The sequence below is a fragment of the Eucalyptus grandis genome, chromosome 2 (assembly GCF_016545825.1).
Source record: "Eucalyptus grandis isolate ANBG69807.140 chromosome 2, ASM1654582v1, whole genome shotgun sequence".
NCBI classification, from domain to species: domain Eukaryota; kingdom Viridiplantae; phylum Streptophyta; class Magnoliopsida; order Myrtales; family Myrtaceae; genus Eucalyptus; species Eucalyptus grandis.
In genome coordinates, this window is record NC_052613.1 from 34,724,486 (window position 1) to 34,743,218 (window position 18,733).

General features: G+C 38.6%; 1 protein-coding gene across 1 annotated transcript; it reads right to left on the reverse strand.

The window, feature by feature from the left end:
- Positions 1–533: 533 nt before the first annotated feature.
- Positions 534–7,641, reverse strand: LOC104435007 (protein FAR1-RELATED SEQUENCE 5-like). Its single transcript, XM_018863408.2, has 3 exons — positions 7,204–7,641; positions 1,312–3,439; positions 534–1,127 (listed from the first exon to the last, which is right to left on the reverse strand). The coding sequence occupies exons 1-3, from the start codon at positions 7,639–7,641 to the stop codon at positions 1,012–1,014; spliced, it is 2,682 nt and encodes an 893-aa protein (XP_018718953.2). The 3' UTR covers positions 534–1,011.
- Positions 7,642–18,733: the final 11,092 nt, after the last annotated feature.

The window sequence follows — 18,733 nt, forward strand, 5'->3', positions numbered from 1 at the left end:
ATTTTGGACCATGCACATTTGATTTAGGGCTTTTTGAAGGGAACTATAAAATGAATGTGTTGAACAACACATTAAGAACCCTAGCATCCCCATTCTCTCCTTTTATTATTATTTTTCATATCCTTTTGTTAGATCTTTATATTTGGTGACTCACTAAATGATTTTCTAACCTTTTGGATTTACTATGTACTTCTTGTTAAAAATAGTAAAACCCCTTTCTCTTTTCGTGATTTTTCCTTCTTGGTTTCCGCGTATATCTTCTGTCTTGTGTAGTTTTGATTTCGCTTTCATCATTTGCTGTTTATGCTTTGATTTGGGTATATTTTGGTGTTGTTCCGCAATTGGTGCAGTAAGAACACTTGATAAGAATGAACTCATCTTGTTTTTCAGGATCGGAGTATTTTAGTGCCAGAGAAGAAGATTACGAGACATATGTCATACATGAATTTAGCCATGTTATTACGTTAGAATTATACATATTTACATCATGAGAAGATTATTTACAGATACACAAAGCATTGTCCTAATTATGACATTCACATATATCGGGCCCTTTTATCTCCACGTTTCAAATTGGCCAACCATTCGCCCTTAAATAAGTACATTACATTATTAAAAACTAACAAAGATGAATAACCAAAGGCGACAATCCAGAGCGATCTGAGGTCACTGCACTAGTCCTCACCCGCTGAGGATGTAGTCAGGTAGTCGCTGAAGGAGAAAGTGTTGCGGTCATTTGCACGACTTGTGACGATGACGACCCTGGAGGAACAGAACAGCGTCTCAATGATGGCAGGATTCTCATGACACCCGCCCAACGAATCTATTCAGTAACATTTGTAAGGATGTTTGTTCTGCCCTGAAGTGATCAGAACATGATTTGCGATTTCTGAAATTGAATGATTTGTGGAGAGCAGTCGCAAAACAGAACTTAGAAACTGAATGATCGGCTATTCAATTCATGCGCTGACGGTTGTCCTAAATATTGATATGCCAATGACCTCTTTCATTTCAATCGGCATGTTTCGAATGTCGGTCAGACATAGATGTCGGAGGCATCTGAGCTCTTACATAGGCACGTTTTGGACGTGATTGGGTCAATCCTCCGTTTGATTGTCGAGGGTATCCTGCCAAGGCAAAAAAGAGTTCATGATTTGGATTAGTTGATGAGTAACACTTCTTGTGTTGTTCTTATTCAGAATAAAAGTTACTGTAAGAAAAGACTAATCCTACTGAGATAATGCATTCTAATGTGAAGGTGCACACAGTGTGCAGTGAAGTTAACAAACAAATTGGTAAGCAAGAGACTACCCGTCCTCTGTTTCCTAGCTGGTCGATCACCTTCAACTTTGCGCCTAACTCTTGGAAATCCCATCCCAGATTTAGCTACATTCCCTTGGTCGAGTTGTGTTTCAAGAGCATCATTGCAAATAGTCTGACCCTTATCTTCTTTACTGTCTGAATCATCATGAGTGACTACAATTTCTTCTGTTCTTGGAGCCTTTGCAATGTGCTCCAATGCCAAATCTATGGACTTCAAAGCTATTCTCTCCCTCTTCTTAGTTGCACATATATGTGCGACATGCAAAGCCTTTCGCATAAACTCACCGATAAACGAATTGGCCAGACCATTATCTCGTGCAATCCCTGCACTGCAGGTGTCCACTGGTAGGCTATCTTTGGCAGATTTGGTCCATCGTTTCAATAAGTAATGGGACGGTATCTTGAAGATATTCTTGAAGTTGAGTACTTTCAGAACATGAAAACATAAGATACCAACTGACTCAAACTTCCCACAGCTACATGCTAATGTTGAATTGGAAGGATCAAACTTGACCGTGTTTATCTTCATGCTGCCTTCTTCTGTCAACTTAAACTCAGGAAGAGTCGTCGTGCCCCCACTTCTGTCGATTGCTAGTGATAGCGCATTAATCAACTCCTCTTGGAACATCCTGAAGATCGGTCTAGTATACAAGCATTCAGCTTCTTTCTCCATCGCATTCCTAGATATCAAATTCGTTGTGTTTTCCTCGCAGTGCTTGTCCGCCAGAAATTCTTCCCTGCGTATGTGATCGGCCAACTTTCCACACTGGCGTGCAATTTGGGATAGCTTCATGGCCTCGCAGGAGAGACTCCCGAAAACAGCACGAGCATCCTCATCGTTTTGTATCGAGAGTAGGCCAGCTGAAAACACGTCCTTCGTGAACGCATGAGACCATTGTTTGCGCATTCCGTACAAAGAAGCGAGCCACGCGTTTTCATGCAGTTTGTATTTTCCTACAAAGCAATTCCACTTCAACTCAAATTCTTCCTGAGAGTGGACATGGAAGACACACTCGCTGAAGAGGTTGCTGATGCCGGGTCGGTCACTCAAGGGAGAAAGGTATTGATCGAAACTGTTCAAGATAGACCAATATGGCAGACAATGGGATGTGTCTGGCATGACTACCCTTAAGGCATCGGCAATTTCTTCGCTGACTTCAGTAATGATGGTCTGCGGTTTCTGCCAGCTCATCGCCGTAAGGAAAGTCCGGAGCAACCAATTGAACGAACACACGGTTTGATCGACCAGGAAAGCGCATCCAAATATGATGCGCTGCCGGTGATGATTAAGTCCCCAAAATGCCGCACATATCAGGTCATACTTGTTGATCCTAGTTCTCGTGTCCAGGACTAGAACATCCCCAAAATGCTCGTAATCGACCTTGGACCGGCTATCCCTCCAGAAAAAGTTTGCCATGCCGTGCGCCGCTTCTACTTGTGCCGTGTAAAAAAAGGAAGGGTCTTGGATCTGCATATTCTTGAAGTGATCAATTAAGTCTTGTGTTGCCTCAAGCTCAGCCAATGGGCGATTCTTCCGTGCGCCTTGTGAGACGTCACTGTGATCGTGCTCTCTGGCCATCCTAACTTCGTCCGCAATCTTTCTGGTCGAAAGAGCCGTTGTTGCCCATGAGTCTTCCACTCGCCCTTGGCCACTCCTGAAACATCCCTTGAGATCGTGATTATGCGCAAGGACGACCTTTGAGATCTTCCATGTTCCATCATGTACTGTGCACTTGATCTTAGCGTCACAACCTGTTCTCGTGTCCCGCCTTTTGTACCGTGTCGGCTTGTCAATCTGCTCTTTGGACTTGCGCCCTTGGCAAGAGCATAAGAAGTACTTTGCCTTGATGATAGCCTTGTTCGATCCCGAATATTCTGCTTTTCCTCTTCTCACATTGAAACCGGTTTGTTTAGCGTAGTTATTGTAAAAATCATATACAGCCTCCTCTGAAAAGAACACCATCCCCAGTCTCGGCACTCCAGAATCGGACTCAATCTCCTCTCCGTCTATATTAGCACCAGAAGTAGATTGTGTATCATCTTCGTCGCCGATCACCTCTGGCAATGTTGCACATGATGCTCCCTGACTAGATTTGAAATTGTCCAAGCTATGTTCCTGTTGATTCCAGGACAAGATTGAAAAGAGCAAAGTGGAGTTTCAGTAGAAGGAAATGACTGAATGGCTAGTCTACGATTTTATCTTCCTGTCCTGAGAAATTCTAAGATGTACAAAAGTGAGCAAAATTCATATGTATATGCATGAAATGCTGGAAATATTAATGGCCTGAAATGGTGAAGAACCCAACATTAAACATCACGATCCATTTCTTAGCTATAAAAAATCCACACATTAATTGACTTCAAAGGCACTAACCTATTAAACTTCAGAAGAATATTGGGAAAAAAGAAAATGAAAAAAGGAAAGTAATTCCAAACAACCAAAAAATAATGAGCCTAAAATTTTGAAAAGTGGCTAGGAAAAGGAGCAAATTGATACAAACCGAAAACCGGCTAAATTTAGATTTGTTTCTCTTATATGGTTAATATAAACATTTTTTATTGTTTACATTGAGTGTTTCATTTTAGGGTTTACGCACGTACGCTTGCATGATTAGGAATAAAATTGGAAAGATCGCATGAAAAAAATGATTTTCCTTAAAAAGGAAAATGTATCAATAACAAGCACTAGGTAAAATTAGCATGACCAAGTTTTCGAATACTAAATCTCTAGTTCGCAAACGTAGGGTGGGCCCATGTGTACTCAACTTATAACAAGCCTAGAATAGGTTAGTGGCGGCTCTAGTTTTATTTAACTAATGATATTGGAGAAATTAAGGGTCTGTTTGATAATATTTTTACTATAAGGAATAATTTCTTTTCAAAAATAGTCTTTTCTATTTTTATTCCTTGAATTAATTTTTGAGTAAAATAACACATTTAGTAACAATACGGAATTTATATTCTCGGAATAGAAAAAGAATAAGAATGTGTTTAGTACGACCGCCCAATTTTTTTGCAACGTATCATTTCTTATCATTTTTTAATAATTTTTTTAAGGTTTTTCTTTTTCCTCTCTTCTTCTTCTTGCTCTTCCTCTAGCCTGTGGCCGGTGGCCGGTGACAGTGGGGGGAGCAAGTGCTAAGGAAGAAGAAGAAAAGAAAAAAGAAAAGAAAAAACGACTTATTTTTAAACATTATTTTTAGGAAGAAATTACTTTTTTTTTTTCTAGTTCTTGTTTCTATTTCAAATCTATTTCCTGACCAAATTTCTATTTCAAGGAATGGAAAAATTAATTGATGTTATCAAACTGGTTTCTATTATTTATTTATTTATTTATTTATTTCAAAGAACAAAAAAATAGAAAAACAAAAGAAGAGAAACATTGACATGCATGCTCTAGGTTGCGGTCAATGAGGTTTGGAAGAGTCTTTGCAAAGTGTAAGCGCCACCTTGCAAGATGCCTAGCAATCCATTAAACCATCTCAACGATCATCACAGGAGGGTTGCGACATTGTGTTTGTGTCAAACCCGCCAAACTTGACATCAACTGGTATGACCAGTTTAAATTGATGGGTTATTGTTGACATTAACTCGTATAACCAGACATGACATTGTGTATGTGTCGTATAACCAGACATGACATTGTGTATGTGACCCGTTAATGTATGATTTAGTTAAATAAGTGCTATTTCCACGTTATTCACTAGTAAGATCTTAAATTAATGATATTTCATTGATTATGAACATGCTTTTCAATTTTATATGATGATTTGACAAATTACTGTAATTTTAAATTGATTATTTATGAATAATTGAGAATATTTTGTGTCAAGTTTATGTTAACATATTGATTTCATGTCGATGGGTCAATTTCGTGGCATGACGGTTCATGCAACCTGTCAACCCATTATTTAATCGTGTTATGTGAGTCATTTCTTGTCAACCCATTAACTTATAGAGAATCAAGTTGATATCCCAACCTAAATAAAGCTCTCTTATTATAATAAGAAGACTCAATTTACACCACTCATCACTCACACAGTGTCCCTTTCTATTCAACACTACTCTTTTTCTTTCCTCTCCTCACACTCACACACTCTCCACCTTGACTCTTTTCCCCACACATAGCAAGGAACACTTGTTCCCATTTATAGGTTGCAAAGTCAATGCAATAACTGACTTTACTAACTCTCTTCACACCATCATTATTATTATTTTGTAGAGTTGATACTATGAAAAATCTCTCAAAAAACTGTTATACTTGTAAAGCCTATTTTATAAAATAGGCCAATTCAAACACGGCACGATAAGGGATATGAACATCAATCCAAAGTTATTTTGAAGAAATCAACACTTTCCTCTTTCTATTGCCTAGATCTCTCCATTACACATCTTTTGACCAGGGTTTTTAGGCAAGTTGGCAAGTTACAACACTTTATCTTTTGTAGAGTAAGTTGTTATATAAAATAATGTTGGTATTACCAAAAACTCCAAACTAATATCTTACGATAAATTTATTTCAAATTAATTTTTTGACCATAAAAAATCCTTAATACATTTGAGCCAAATTTATTTTTTATTAGTTTTCGTTAAATTTTGCCATCAAATTCCTAAGTTCGATAACACGTGACAGTTAATGGGTATATTAGTTTAAGGTTTCATCCTCCGTTTGTCACAAGTACTGGTTTATGATTTTTCATAGTATTAATCTAATTTTACGGAAATTAACGAATAATAAATTTATCATAAATATATTGATTTGAGATTTTTAATAGTCAAAAAATTAATTTTAAGTAAATTTATTATAACTGTATTTTTGAGTTAGCCCATACAATGACTGATTTGATAATTCAGAAATAGACAAGTACTCATATGGATTAGACACCTGGTACACATCTCTGTTTTGCACAACAGCTGGGGCAATCAATCCGATATCTCCTCACATAAAATGGGATTGGTTGTTGTTAAAATGAAACCTTTGAAATATTATCTAGAATTGTTGGTGATATGGGAGGAGAGCAAATACTAAGGCCCTGTTTGGTAACTATCCAAATATGGCTAAATTCTGATTTTTTGTTCCCATAATCAGTTTGGGCCCATAATCGCGTTTGGTAAAATTTTTGTTTTCGGGAACAAATTTGTTCTCGGGATCAGATTGGAAGTAGAATCAAGAACAAAAAAAAATGTGATTCTTGTTCCAGAAATAAAATTGAGAATCAAAACTCTTTTCTTCATCGACAACCATCTCGCAATTGTCGTCCGCTGCCACCGGTCACCGTCGTCCGCCATCACCGGTTGCTAGCAATCGGTTCGGCGAGCTCGCTGGAGGCAAGCCCAGCCACTGGCGAGGCTCGCCCAGCCCCGCCAGTGGCTAGACGGGCCTCGCCCAGCCTCGACAAGGCTTGCTTGGCCATCGGCGAGGCTTGGTCGACGAGGGCCGGCCTCGTCGAGGGTCGGCGATGCTCTGGTGAGGTCGCCGGCCCTCGTTGGCCGGTCGCCGGACCGGCAACCGGCCCGAAGAAGAAGAATAGGAGAAAAAAGAAAAAAAGAAAAGAAAAAAAAAGAAAAAAAGAAAAGGAAAAAGGAAAAATTTATAAAAATTTATAAAAATTAAAAGAAATTGATTTGGAACAGAATCAATGAACATGTACCAAACGTAATTCTATTCTAGAATCAGAAATTTTGTACAGTTACCAAATGCGTTCTTTTACTCAGAATCGGTTCCCGGAAACAGTAATAATTTCTGATTATAATTTGTTTTTAGGAATAGAATCGTTACCAAATGTGTCTTAAATCTATCAAAAATTGGCCACTAGTGAGTACCTGATTCTGGAAACGATCAAGCTCGTCTTACCCATAGTTGAAAGAGTGAGCGCTTACCTGCTGGTTTGAGGCCACTTCCTCGGCGTCGCTGGCTCTGTGATTGCGACGGTGGACGTCAGAGGCCAAGGAGCCTGTGAGGTTGTTGGAGCCATATTCATGAGTTGCCGTCGCCTCTTCCAAATCGTCGCCGGCTTGATTACAATCATCCGCCATGGGCTCGACCCCTTGGTGCTGGTCAGAGTTGGAGAAGTAGATGTCGATGTCGCTGCGGGACTGGAACTCACGGTCCAGCTTCTCCAGGGCCTCCATTTCAAAATCGATCGTTTTGAGTAAGAAGTCGCGGTCGCCGAGGCCGAAACTGAGAGGGCTCTGGACCGCAGCCGCCACATCCGCCGCAAACTCAGCCGCAGAATAATCAGGCTCTGGTAGTTTGGTGTTCGCTCCTTCCCGGGAGTCATCTCCATGATAGAAGTCCGACGGATCCAACGGATCCATTTCTGGGTCCGTCCTTAAAATTTCGGACTCACTTTATATGTACAATACTGCAACGCATCACTACCACAATCCGCTGAAGCGAGTGATTTTGCGATCTAGAGAGAGAGAGAGATAGAGAGAGAGAAAAAAAGGAGGAACATACGTGTGGCTTGGAGTGAGCTTCATATTTGACATCCTATGTACCGGCAAAACCGCGTGGATGAAAAAATTATTTAAAATATTTAGTAAGAATCGTCTTATGACGAGATATATGAATCACGAATTGACTAAAAGAAATTGTTGTGATAATATGAATACATTTGTGCTCAAATCTGTTAAAAGAGAAAATATCTCAAGGTTTGCCCCCTTTTGCAATAAGATTAGTTATAAAATAGAATTTATTCAAATTGCAAAATTGACATACAATGGAAACAAAATATCAGTTTACTTACTGTGATCCTTTGAGAGTAGGAAATCTCTTTACTTTATATAATAATAGGCCATAAATATTTATTGTTAAAAGTACTTATGTTTTTGACCTTCTCTTGAAATTTTGAAAATTAAAAACTTTCCCAAAATCTAAATTATTATTGAAATACCAGAGAATAATTAAAAGTTCAAATGCATCCGGTGCAAAAGTAGATTAATAAAAAAATATAAAATTCAATATAAAATAAGCCTAGGTGGCTCTTAGTTATATTATAAATATAGTTTGTTTAAACAATAAAAAGAGAAACCATTCCTTCAAAATGGGGATAAACCGACTTCACAGTCCGGATAGTTGCCCAAGGGTACTCCGATCATTGACCATTGGGCTGATAGTCCTTTATTACTTTGCCGCTGCTCTGATTCGACTTCGTGAGAAAAGCAAAAATTCGGTTAAAAAAAACATTTTTAAAAAATAAAACAAATTAAAGGCACTCTCGGCTATTCATAGTCCCCGGAGGAAGATGGTCCTACCTCCTAGGTAATTCTAAAACATCACTTCCCTAGATAATTCTAGAGGTTAAAGTAAAAAAAATTAAATTAAATTAAATGTGACCCACAATTCTATGCTTTAAGAAAAATCTAAATTGTCTAAAAAATCCTAAAAACATCTAGAATTCTTGAAACGGAAAATAATATAAATATTTCTTGAACGTTAGCTTAATGTGCAATTTGATCTTTGAATTTTTAATTTATTTACATGAATTTTAATTCAATGTACAATGTAATTCCTGAATTTTTAATTTATTTAGTGTAGTTCTTGAATTTTTGGTACATGTTTAATATAGTCCACGAACTGTATGAAAATATTGAATATAGTCATTTTAAGGACTATATTCAATATTTTCATATAGTTAGAGATTGTATTAACTAAACGAATGAGAAGTTTATGGACTATATTGCAAATTGGGCTAAAATTTAAATATCATATTGAATAAATTAAAAGTTAATAACCTAAATTGTATAGGGAAAATGCCACCAAAAACCCCAAACTTTGTCCAAAGTGATAAATTTATCCCAAACTTTTTTTCTGTGACATGAAAAATCCCCAACTTTGCAAATTGCAACACATTTATCCCATTAAAGGTATTTTCGTCTTATTCTTTTTATTTTTTTCTTTTCTCATCCCTTTGCCGGCCATGGCAGAGTCGGTGGAGGGAAGTCGACGTCTAGCGAGGGCACCCTTCATCGGCGTTGGGTGAGGGGTGCCCTTGCCGACGTCGGGGGAGGGCCTCCCTTGCTAGATCTGGCAAGGGTCATCCTCACCGGCGTCGGGTGAGGGAGGCCCTCGCCGGACTCGCGGACTTGAGCAAGGGGTGCCCTCATCGGCATTGGCCAAGGGCCTGCCTTGCACCCCTCGCCCAACGCAGGCGAGGGCCTCCCTCGCCAAATCTGTCGAGGGCCGTCCTCACCTGATGCAGGCGAGGGCAGCCCTTGTCGGTGGCCGGCTTCCCTCCGCCGGCTCCGCCATAGCCGGTGGAGGGAAGAGAAAAGAAAAAAGAAAAAAGAAGTAAAAAGTAAAAAGACTAAAATGCTCTATAATTTAGAATAAATGTGTCACACGAATGAAAGTTCAAGTTTTTTGTGTCACAAAAAAAAGTTTGGAGTAAATGTATTATAGTTAGTAAACTTCAGGGATTTTCATGTTACAAAAAAAGTTTGGGATAAATTTATCACTTTGGGTAAAGTTTGGGGTTTTTGGTGGTTTTTTCCCAATTATATATTTGACAAAAGTTTATGAACTGTGTGTAGGAAAAATAGAGGTAGTTCTTTTTTTCATCAACAAGTCAAGAAAGAATGGCCTAGTAAATTCGCTTACTAAGGGTTTGTTTGCTAATCGTTCTATTTTCGAAAATAATTTATGATTAAAAATGGTTATTTTTTATTATATTCCTTGGATGAATTTCTAAGGATTTGGAAGTGTTTGGTAATTGTTCAAAATTTATATTCCCAGAATATAATTACATTTGGCATCGTCCTCAAAATTTCTAATTCAAACCATTTATTTTTTTAATAAATTCATTACTTTTTTTATTTTTTCCTTTTCTTTCTCTTCTCAAGTCACTAGCCTCGAAATGATCAGTGAGTGGCCAGATGATGGCCAATGAACTTGCCAGAGCATTACTAGCCTTTGGCGAGGTCGCACCTTGTCTGCCGACCTCACTAATGGCTGGTAAGCCTTTGACGAGCTTGTCGAACCTCGCATTGGCCTGATGAGTTTTCAGTGAGCTCACTAGATTTTGCCCAATCGGTTGCTAGCAATTGGCAATGATGGAAGAAGAAGAGAGAAGGAAAAAGAAAAAAGAAAAGAAGAAGAGAAAAGAGAAAAAGAAATTTGAGTTGGCTTGATTTTGTTATATTTATTGGGAACAGCAAAAAGTAATTTTTTTAACTTCTTGATTTTGTTTCAAATCTATTCTTGAGAATAAAAAATTTACCAATTGAATTTTTATTTTTTTTTATTCTCAAGAATAAAATAATAGAATCAGTTACTATTTGTTTATTGGTGTTTGATAACCATTCTGTTTTTGGGAACAATTTTAAGCATTTGAAGGCGTTGGTAACTATCCAAAAATTCTATTCTTAGAATAGAATTGTATATGGCATCCTCAAAATTTTTAATAATTTTATTACTTTTTCTTATTTTCTTATTTTCTTTTCTTTATCTTCTTTTTCAAGCTTTGCCCGGTCGTTGATCTCAAAATGACTAACAACTAGCCAGATGAGGGTTGTCAATCTTGAAGCATTGCTGGACCCAAGTGAGGCCACAACTCATCGGTCGAGCCTTGTTAGTGACTGGGTGAGGTTGAGCTCACCCGGCTACTAATAGGGCTTGACCTTGCTAGGCACTATGAGGTTGGCCTTGTCTTGGTTGGGCAATGCCAACCTCGTGGTGGACCAACGAGGTCAAGCCATAGTAGCGATTGGGCAAGCTCAACCTCGCCAGATCTAGGCAAGATCGAGCCTTGCCCGGCCAAGGCTTGGCCAAGCCTTGCCTAGCCATGTGAGGCTCATCAATGGTTGGATGAGCCTTTCTTGGCTAGGAGAGGCTCGTCGGTGGTTGAGGGAGGCTTCGAAGAGGCTCGCTTGGCCACTGTTGAGTCTCTAACGAGCTTGTCGAACCTTGCCCAATTAGTCACCTTGCGACTGGCGGTGGTGGAAGAAGAAGGAAGAATGAATAAGAACAAGAAGAAAAGAAGAAAAGAAAAGAGAAAAAAGAAAGTTAAGTTGACTTGATTTTGAAATTGTTCTCGAGAGTAAAGAAGCAACTTTTTTTAACTTTGTAATTCTGTTCCAAATCTATTCTCGGAAACAAAAATTTTAATTTATTTCTAGAAAAAAATATCAAACGGATTTTTATTCCAAATTTATTTCTAGGAATAAAAGAATAGAATTGGTCACTATTTAGCAAGTTTCCAAATGTGCTCTTAACAAATAGGCCCTAAGTGTCACACAATCCCACGACTGATGCCAATCAGGTTGACCATGACATGTGTTGTGTGGCAAAATAGAATGAACATATTGCAATGATTCATGGAATTTTTTTCTTTATTAATTTCTTATTTATCAAAATAACATAGAATAGGACTGGGGATCTAAAGGTGTTGGTTATAATACAAGTTGTAGAACGTGAAGTTTTGCACATGCGGAGGGTTCAACCAGTAAAACGCCTATGTATAATATGGATGTAAATTTTAATCTTCTGTTCAATCTTAACGTGAACTTTATCTATAATTTTTGTGGTTTGTCATGAGAAGTGTGCATAGATTGGTAGTTAAAACTTTTGTTGGCTCATGAATTACTTTTAGGACTACAATAGAACAATTCTGCTGACGATTCATGAGCTTTTACAATGCAAACTTGCTTATAGCAAAATATAGTAATTTATTGATCAATCTATATCTATATAGATATATCCATATTATTCAAGCTCCCTCTAATGAAAGGCCTTTGCCTGCCTCCTATTCATTTGTTGGTCGGGACCCTAGACCTTTTTTTATTTTTTCTCAAGACTTGACTTCGAGAATCAACCAACCAACGGATCTGTACCGCATGTGATTATGCGGCCCCCTTTTGCCCAAATGGGAATGAATCAAATCAAGTTGCTTATCATTTGATTTGGGGACACAGCGAAGCCAAATTCAATCGACTACAATAGAAAACTTACCATTAGGAGTAACATCTTCCTTTCTTGATTGAAAAGCAGGCAATACAAAATGATTGGATTTATGTTTAGCAAAAAGTTTATACCCTAGAGGCGACTGAGCACCTGCTCATACATCTAATTTAAAATTAGCTAAGGAATGAAGAGGTCCAAATTTTCTTCTTATTTCTATCTTCTCCTAAGTTCTGCTACCTTTACTTCTTGCCAAACATAAGTTGTCTTTTTAAATAATTGGGTCTTAATGCAATTAATTAGCACATCATGCCGAGAAAAATGATAAGGGTAGTCGCGAAGCAGCAAGTCAATGCTTGATTCCTTTCACTGAAAACGACTACCGCAATTTTTTCTTTGGAAGAAAACAAAGAATTTCGTAATCGATGTAGATGGTTTGATATACGATGGCCTACCTAAAACTGAATACGTAACCCTAAGCGACTTCAAAGAGCTGCTTCCTTATCGAGCGGGTCTATTCACTTCTCAGAATCTTTCTCCTCGGGAAGGCTAAGATCCGAGGCGATTTAGTGTCTCTAGGGTAGGGCTGGAATAAATCAAAATGCTAGGCACAAAGAGTAGAGTCGTGGAAGCAAGCCCTGGGGTGGTAGCTTTACCAAGTCGTTACGACAGAGTGATTGAACAAGCGATTAACCATTGATTAAAACAGTAATTGAATGAACCCAATTACCTGAAAGGATCATCTGCGGGCGTAACCCAACATATTAATAAGCAGGCTATGGAACAAGTTTGTTTTATAAAGCAATCCATCTGGCAAGGTCAATCTAGTAGAAAGGAGAGTTGACTTTTATTTTAATTATAGAAACACTTCATACGGCGGTTGAACAAAGAACTGGGTAATTTATACCCTAGATCCATATCCTGCTATGATAAAAACTGAAAATTATTTGTTTGCTGCTAACCCAATTCAAGTGAATTTCTTTTCAACATTATTCAATATGGTAGCTAAAAAATGGACCGGGAAATCACGATATGATAGAAAATTGCGTTTTGCTTTAATTTAATCAACTACGGATAATGACACGTATTTCTTATGTGTGATTCTCGGTGCGTATTAGTAGGTTATGCGATAAAAAGCCGGGAAACTCCATTATCAACAGCGCAATAAATAAATCGCATCCTATAAACCTAAGTGGACAGCAAAATACTTTTGTCATCGACACCATCAATATTTCTTTTTATCTTTTAGTTGGTTGTATGGGCACTTCTTTTTATCTTTTAGTGGGTTGTATGGGCACAATGACTAAAGAGTAGTGAATTGGCATATGCCAATTGTAACATCTCGGGCCCCACTGTGTAATATTGTCCGCTTTGGGTCACCCGCCCTGGCACGGACGAACCGCCATCCCAGCCATAGTATTTATCCCTCACAGCTTTAAAACATGTTACACATATTAGAGGGACCCACGTTTTATAAGCTAACCAAGACCTCCCTCCCTAGGCGATGTGGGACAAAAGAGGAGGCTATCACACTCTCCACCTCTTAACAGAACAGCATCCTCGCTATGGCCCCACGGGCGTCAGAACAGCATTCGAGCTGTGGTCCCACACGCGGTCGGGAGTCGGCTCTGATACCACTTAACAACTGTTTCAACCTTCTTTGGGTCCACTAATATGTCATCTTTCGAGATCACATGACCCAAGAATTCTCTTCTCTTGTCGCACATCGCCTAGGGAGGGAGGTCTTGGTTAGCTTATAAGGCTTGGGTCCCTCTAATTTGTGTAACGCGTTTTAAAGCCGTGAGGGAAAAAGACAGTGGCTGGGATGGCGATTCGTCCGCGCCAGGGCGAGTGACCCAAAGCGAACAATATTATATAGTGGGGCTCGGGATGTTACAAGTGGTATCAGAGCCGACTCTCGACCGCGTGTGTGGGACCACAGCTCAAATGCTGTTCTGACGCCTGTGGGGCTACAACGAGGTTAAGAGGTGAAGAGTGTGACAGCCTCCTCTCTTGTCCCATATCGCATAGGGAGAGAGGTCTTGGTTAGCTTATAAGGCTTGGGAAAAGACCGTGTCTGGGATGGCGGTTCGTCCGCGCCAGAGTGGGTGACCCAAAGCGAACATTATTATACAGTGGGGCCCAAGATATTACAAGTGGTATCAGAGCTGACTCCCGACCGTGTGTGGGATCACAGCTCGAATGCTGTTCTGATGCCCATGGGGCCACATCGAGGATGCGCTTCTGTTAAGAGGTGGAGAGTATGACAGCCTCCTCTCTTGTCTCACATCGCCTAGGGAGGGAGATCTTGGTTAGCTTATAAGGCTTGGGTCCCTCTAATTTGTGTAACGTGTTTTAAAGCCGTGAAGGAAAAGACTGTGGCTGGGATGGCGGTTTGTCCGCGCCATTGCGCGTGACCCAACGCGGACAATATTACATAGTGGGGCCCGAGATGTTACACCAATGAATGGAGATGTAGACTTGAGGGATATATATAAATAATATAAAAATATATATTTTTGTTTTTGCTTCTAGTGGATTATATGGACAGAATGACTAAAGAGCGGTGAAGGGCAGATGCCAATGAAGGAAGATGTGGACTTGAGGAGATAGACGGTCTCTCTTTTTCCAAGTGGATGGTCTCTTGGGCGATGCATGATTTTGCTCGGTGAATCTCCTCCTCGTTGATTCTCACTTCTCAGTCCTCATCTAAACATTGATGTCCATTCCAGACCACCTGGGAACAAAAGTAGGTGGTGCATCTATGAGGAACGTGAAATACAAAAACCGCCCGTTTGGGAGCTCGAATTGCTATGCTCGGATAAGAAAAGATCGGACAGGGATTATTCTATCCAGCATTTGGTGACGTCCCTTAAATGGGATAAATGTGGAAAAATTGTGATTAAATGGTCTATAGTGCCTCTGGAAAATCATGAGTTTATAACCTTAGGTCGTCAAGCTGGTGCACCTAAGATTTTTAGAACATTTCGTTAATCCTAAGATTTCTCCGGTTGCTATTCTTTAACATCCTTTTAATCGAGTGATTTATCATACATACTAAACATATAATTTTCTTCGAATTCTGAAAATGTCAAATATCGTTACCCGAACTCCAACTAAAATATCCGCATGAACTCGCGGATACCGACCCAACCTCAAGTTTAGCGTGTGTCCAACATGCTCTTTGTATTGAAAATGATGCTGTGCATGTAATCATGATACATATGTTGGATGTACTTGACAAGGGGCATCAATTTAATATCGTAAGCATGAGGCATGAATGATGATAGATAAGACAACACGCAGATGCATATAATGACTTTTACACATGACGATGACACGGTCAAGATGCATAAAAATGAAACACGCGTGAGCAATACATCTAGGACAACAAATATAGAAAACCATACAACGTGGCATGGTAAAGCCGCGAGGGTGAAGGTGATTCAACAAATGCATATGAATAACGAATGAGCATGCACGGGCACAACTAGCACGCAATGACGTAGCAATAGTACACAATGATGTGACTAATTGTGTTTGAGGTGACAAGCATCCAATTGACAAAACGAGCCCGAAGGATGACTTTTCATTATGTCATAAGACGACATATTCAAAGTATGCATGACAAAACATGATATGGTAAACAAATATTGCAAGTCACGATGCGCAATACATGGACCATACATGATATGCTGATCAATGGCACGATATTATGAGGACGGATACAAGTAATATCACCATAACAAGATGACACAAGTCCAAGTGAAATGCAAGAACCAACATAACAAACAATATCATAACAATCAAGGCCGCTAAACCCATCGGTATTGTCACGGCCCGAAAGTTAGCATGTCCAAGAGGTTTCCATGGCACGGGCGTGACACGTGATGAACCTCGACCTATGTTCCCGAGATGTAAAGTATTCTCCTAGGGGCGGGTGATACTGTATTTGTACGCATACGATATAAATGTGAGTAGCTGGTAGTTGGCTATAAATGCCGGTGGTTGGTAGATGGGGATGTGCAATCTCCACCGTTAGATCTAACGGAGATCTACGGCTGGGGTTTGCCTTATACTTGTATATAAAGGGGTGTCCTCCCTCATTGTATTCTCATTCACAACATATATAAAAATCCAGAGCTTTTCTCTCATCAAGTGTTTCTCTCTCTAGAAGTTCGTTGTGAGTCGAGTGTGAAAGGCTGCTTAGGGGTAAAACCTTAAGGCCGCACGGATGAATCGAGAGTTGATCGAGAGTTGATTGATCGGCCCGTGACAATAGGCTGATCAATGCTCTCATGGGAGTTAGAGAATTTATATTGAAGATGAACCATATTCAATATAGACTTAAGACCCATAACATGAGCCTTTTTGAAGATTATGTAGTGTATCATGCCTTGAATATTCTGCCAACTGAATTGGCTAAAAGCAAAAAAACAAAGTGACCAAGGTGAGTTGTTGGTTTGCTTTGAATCAAATCTAGTTGATATTCCTTTGGATTCTCGAGGGCTTAATTGGTTTATTCATGTGACTACTACCTTACAGGCTCTTACAAATCTAAATGGTCCAAGTTTGAGGGAGTCAAAGCGTAAAGTTGTAAACAATAGTGTAGTCGATGCGGAATATATAGACACAGTTGTTTTGAATTTAGACTTTAGTTTTCATCTTATTTTGAATAATGTCTTTTATGTTTTTAGATTTAGAAGAAACTCGATCTCTCTTTCTTCGCTTGACAAAATTGGATATTGCAAATAAGATAAAGGATTTGATTTATGATTTTAGAATTATTGGGAATTTTATTATGTCTGATTGATTATATTGATTATCTTTATTTCTTGATAGATCATATTGTTCCTTAAATTTTGAGAATAATGTAGTTAAGAGGTATTTGTTCAAAGAGAAATCTTCATTACTCCGGCATAAAAAATTAGGGCATATCTATAAGGAAAGGGTAAAGTGACGCATTAAGACTGATATTTTTCTTTCTTTTGACTTTAATGATACTAAGACTTGTATTGATTGTGTGAGAGAAAAGTTGACTAAAACTAAGAAGAAAGGGGCTACTCGTAGTCAAAAATCTATTAACGGATCATACTCAACCATCTCGTGTGGAAATAAGTACTTCATCACCTTCATTGATGATTTATCCCATTATTGTTATGTTTATTTGATTAAAGAGAAGGCTAATGCTCTTGACATGTTTAGAGCGTTTCCATTGAAGTTGAGAAACAATTGGGAAAAGTCATCAAGATTGTCAAATCTAATCACAGTGGTGAGTATTATGGGCGATATACTAAGACTGGATAGCAAATTTCACCGTTTGCTAAATATTTCCAAGATTGTGGTATTATTGCTTAATATGATGATGAGTAGAATGGTATAGCTATAAGGCATAACTGCACACTCATAAAGATGAAAAGAAGTATGATGAGTAGATCTAATTTGTTTGTATACTTAAGGGTGATACAATCAAAGCAACATCTTTCATTTTGAATCGTGTACCTAGCAAATTAGTGTCGAAAATGTTTTTTGAATTGTGGATAGGGAGGAAACCTAGCTTGAATCATTTTCGAGATTGAGGGTGTCTTGTAAATGTGAAAATTTATGATCATTCTGAAAAGAGGACTGAACCCAAGACTACTAGGTGTTACTTTATTGGATACCCTAACCATTCCAAATGGTATATGTTTTATTGTCCTATTCGTGTCACTAGAATCGTTGAGTATCAACTACCAAGTTCCTAAAGTTAGACATTGTTGAAAAGAGTTCTTCTAATCTTTCGAAAGGGAAGATCCAAACAATACAGTCTTTATTCCATTGTCCATCTTGAACAATGATTTTATGCGAGAGACTTGCATAGTGAAAATTCATGAAGAAGCATATATTAGAGTAATAACAGTAGACCCTTCTATTACAATGAAATTCCCCAAATAAATGATCTAGTTCCAAAAATGCCTATGTGAAGATCACAATGGCAAAGAAGACAATGATTTTAAATGATTGTTATGTCTGGCTAATTTTGACATTAGATATATTTGATCTGATGACCTTTAGAGAAACTCTTAATAGTGATCAGGCCGATAAATAGTTATGAGCAAGGAATGATGATATGATTTCCATGTCAAATAATCAAGTATGGGAACTTGTCGATTTACTTGATGGGCACAAACCGATTGGCTGTAAATGGATATTCATAATCAAGAAAGACTAGAAAGGTAACATAGAGAGATTCAAGGCAGGATTGGTTGCAAAGGGATCCATACAGAGAGAAGGCATTGATTATACCGAAATCCTTTCTTCAATGTCTACTAAAGATTTCTTTCGGATAATTAGGGCATTTGTGGCTCATTTTGACTTAAAACTTCATTAGAATCATGTCAAAATAGCCTTTCTAAATGGAGATCTAGATGAAGAAGTGTATATGTAGTAACCTAAAGGGTTTAAAGAAGTTGGAAAAGAGCACATGGCATGCAAACTTTGGAAGTCTATCTATGATTTCAAACAAGCATC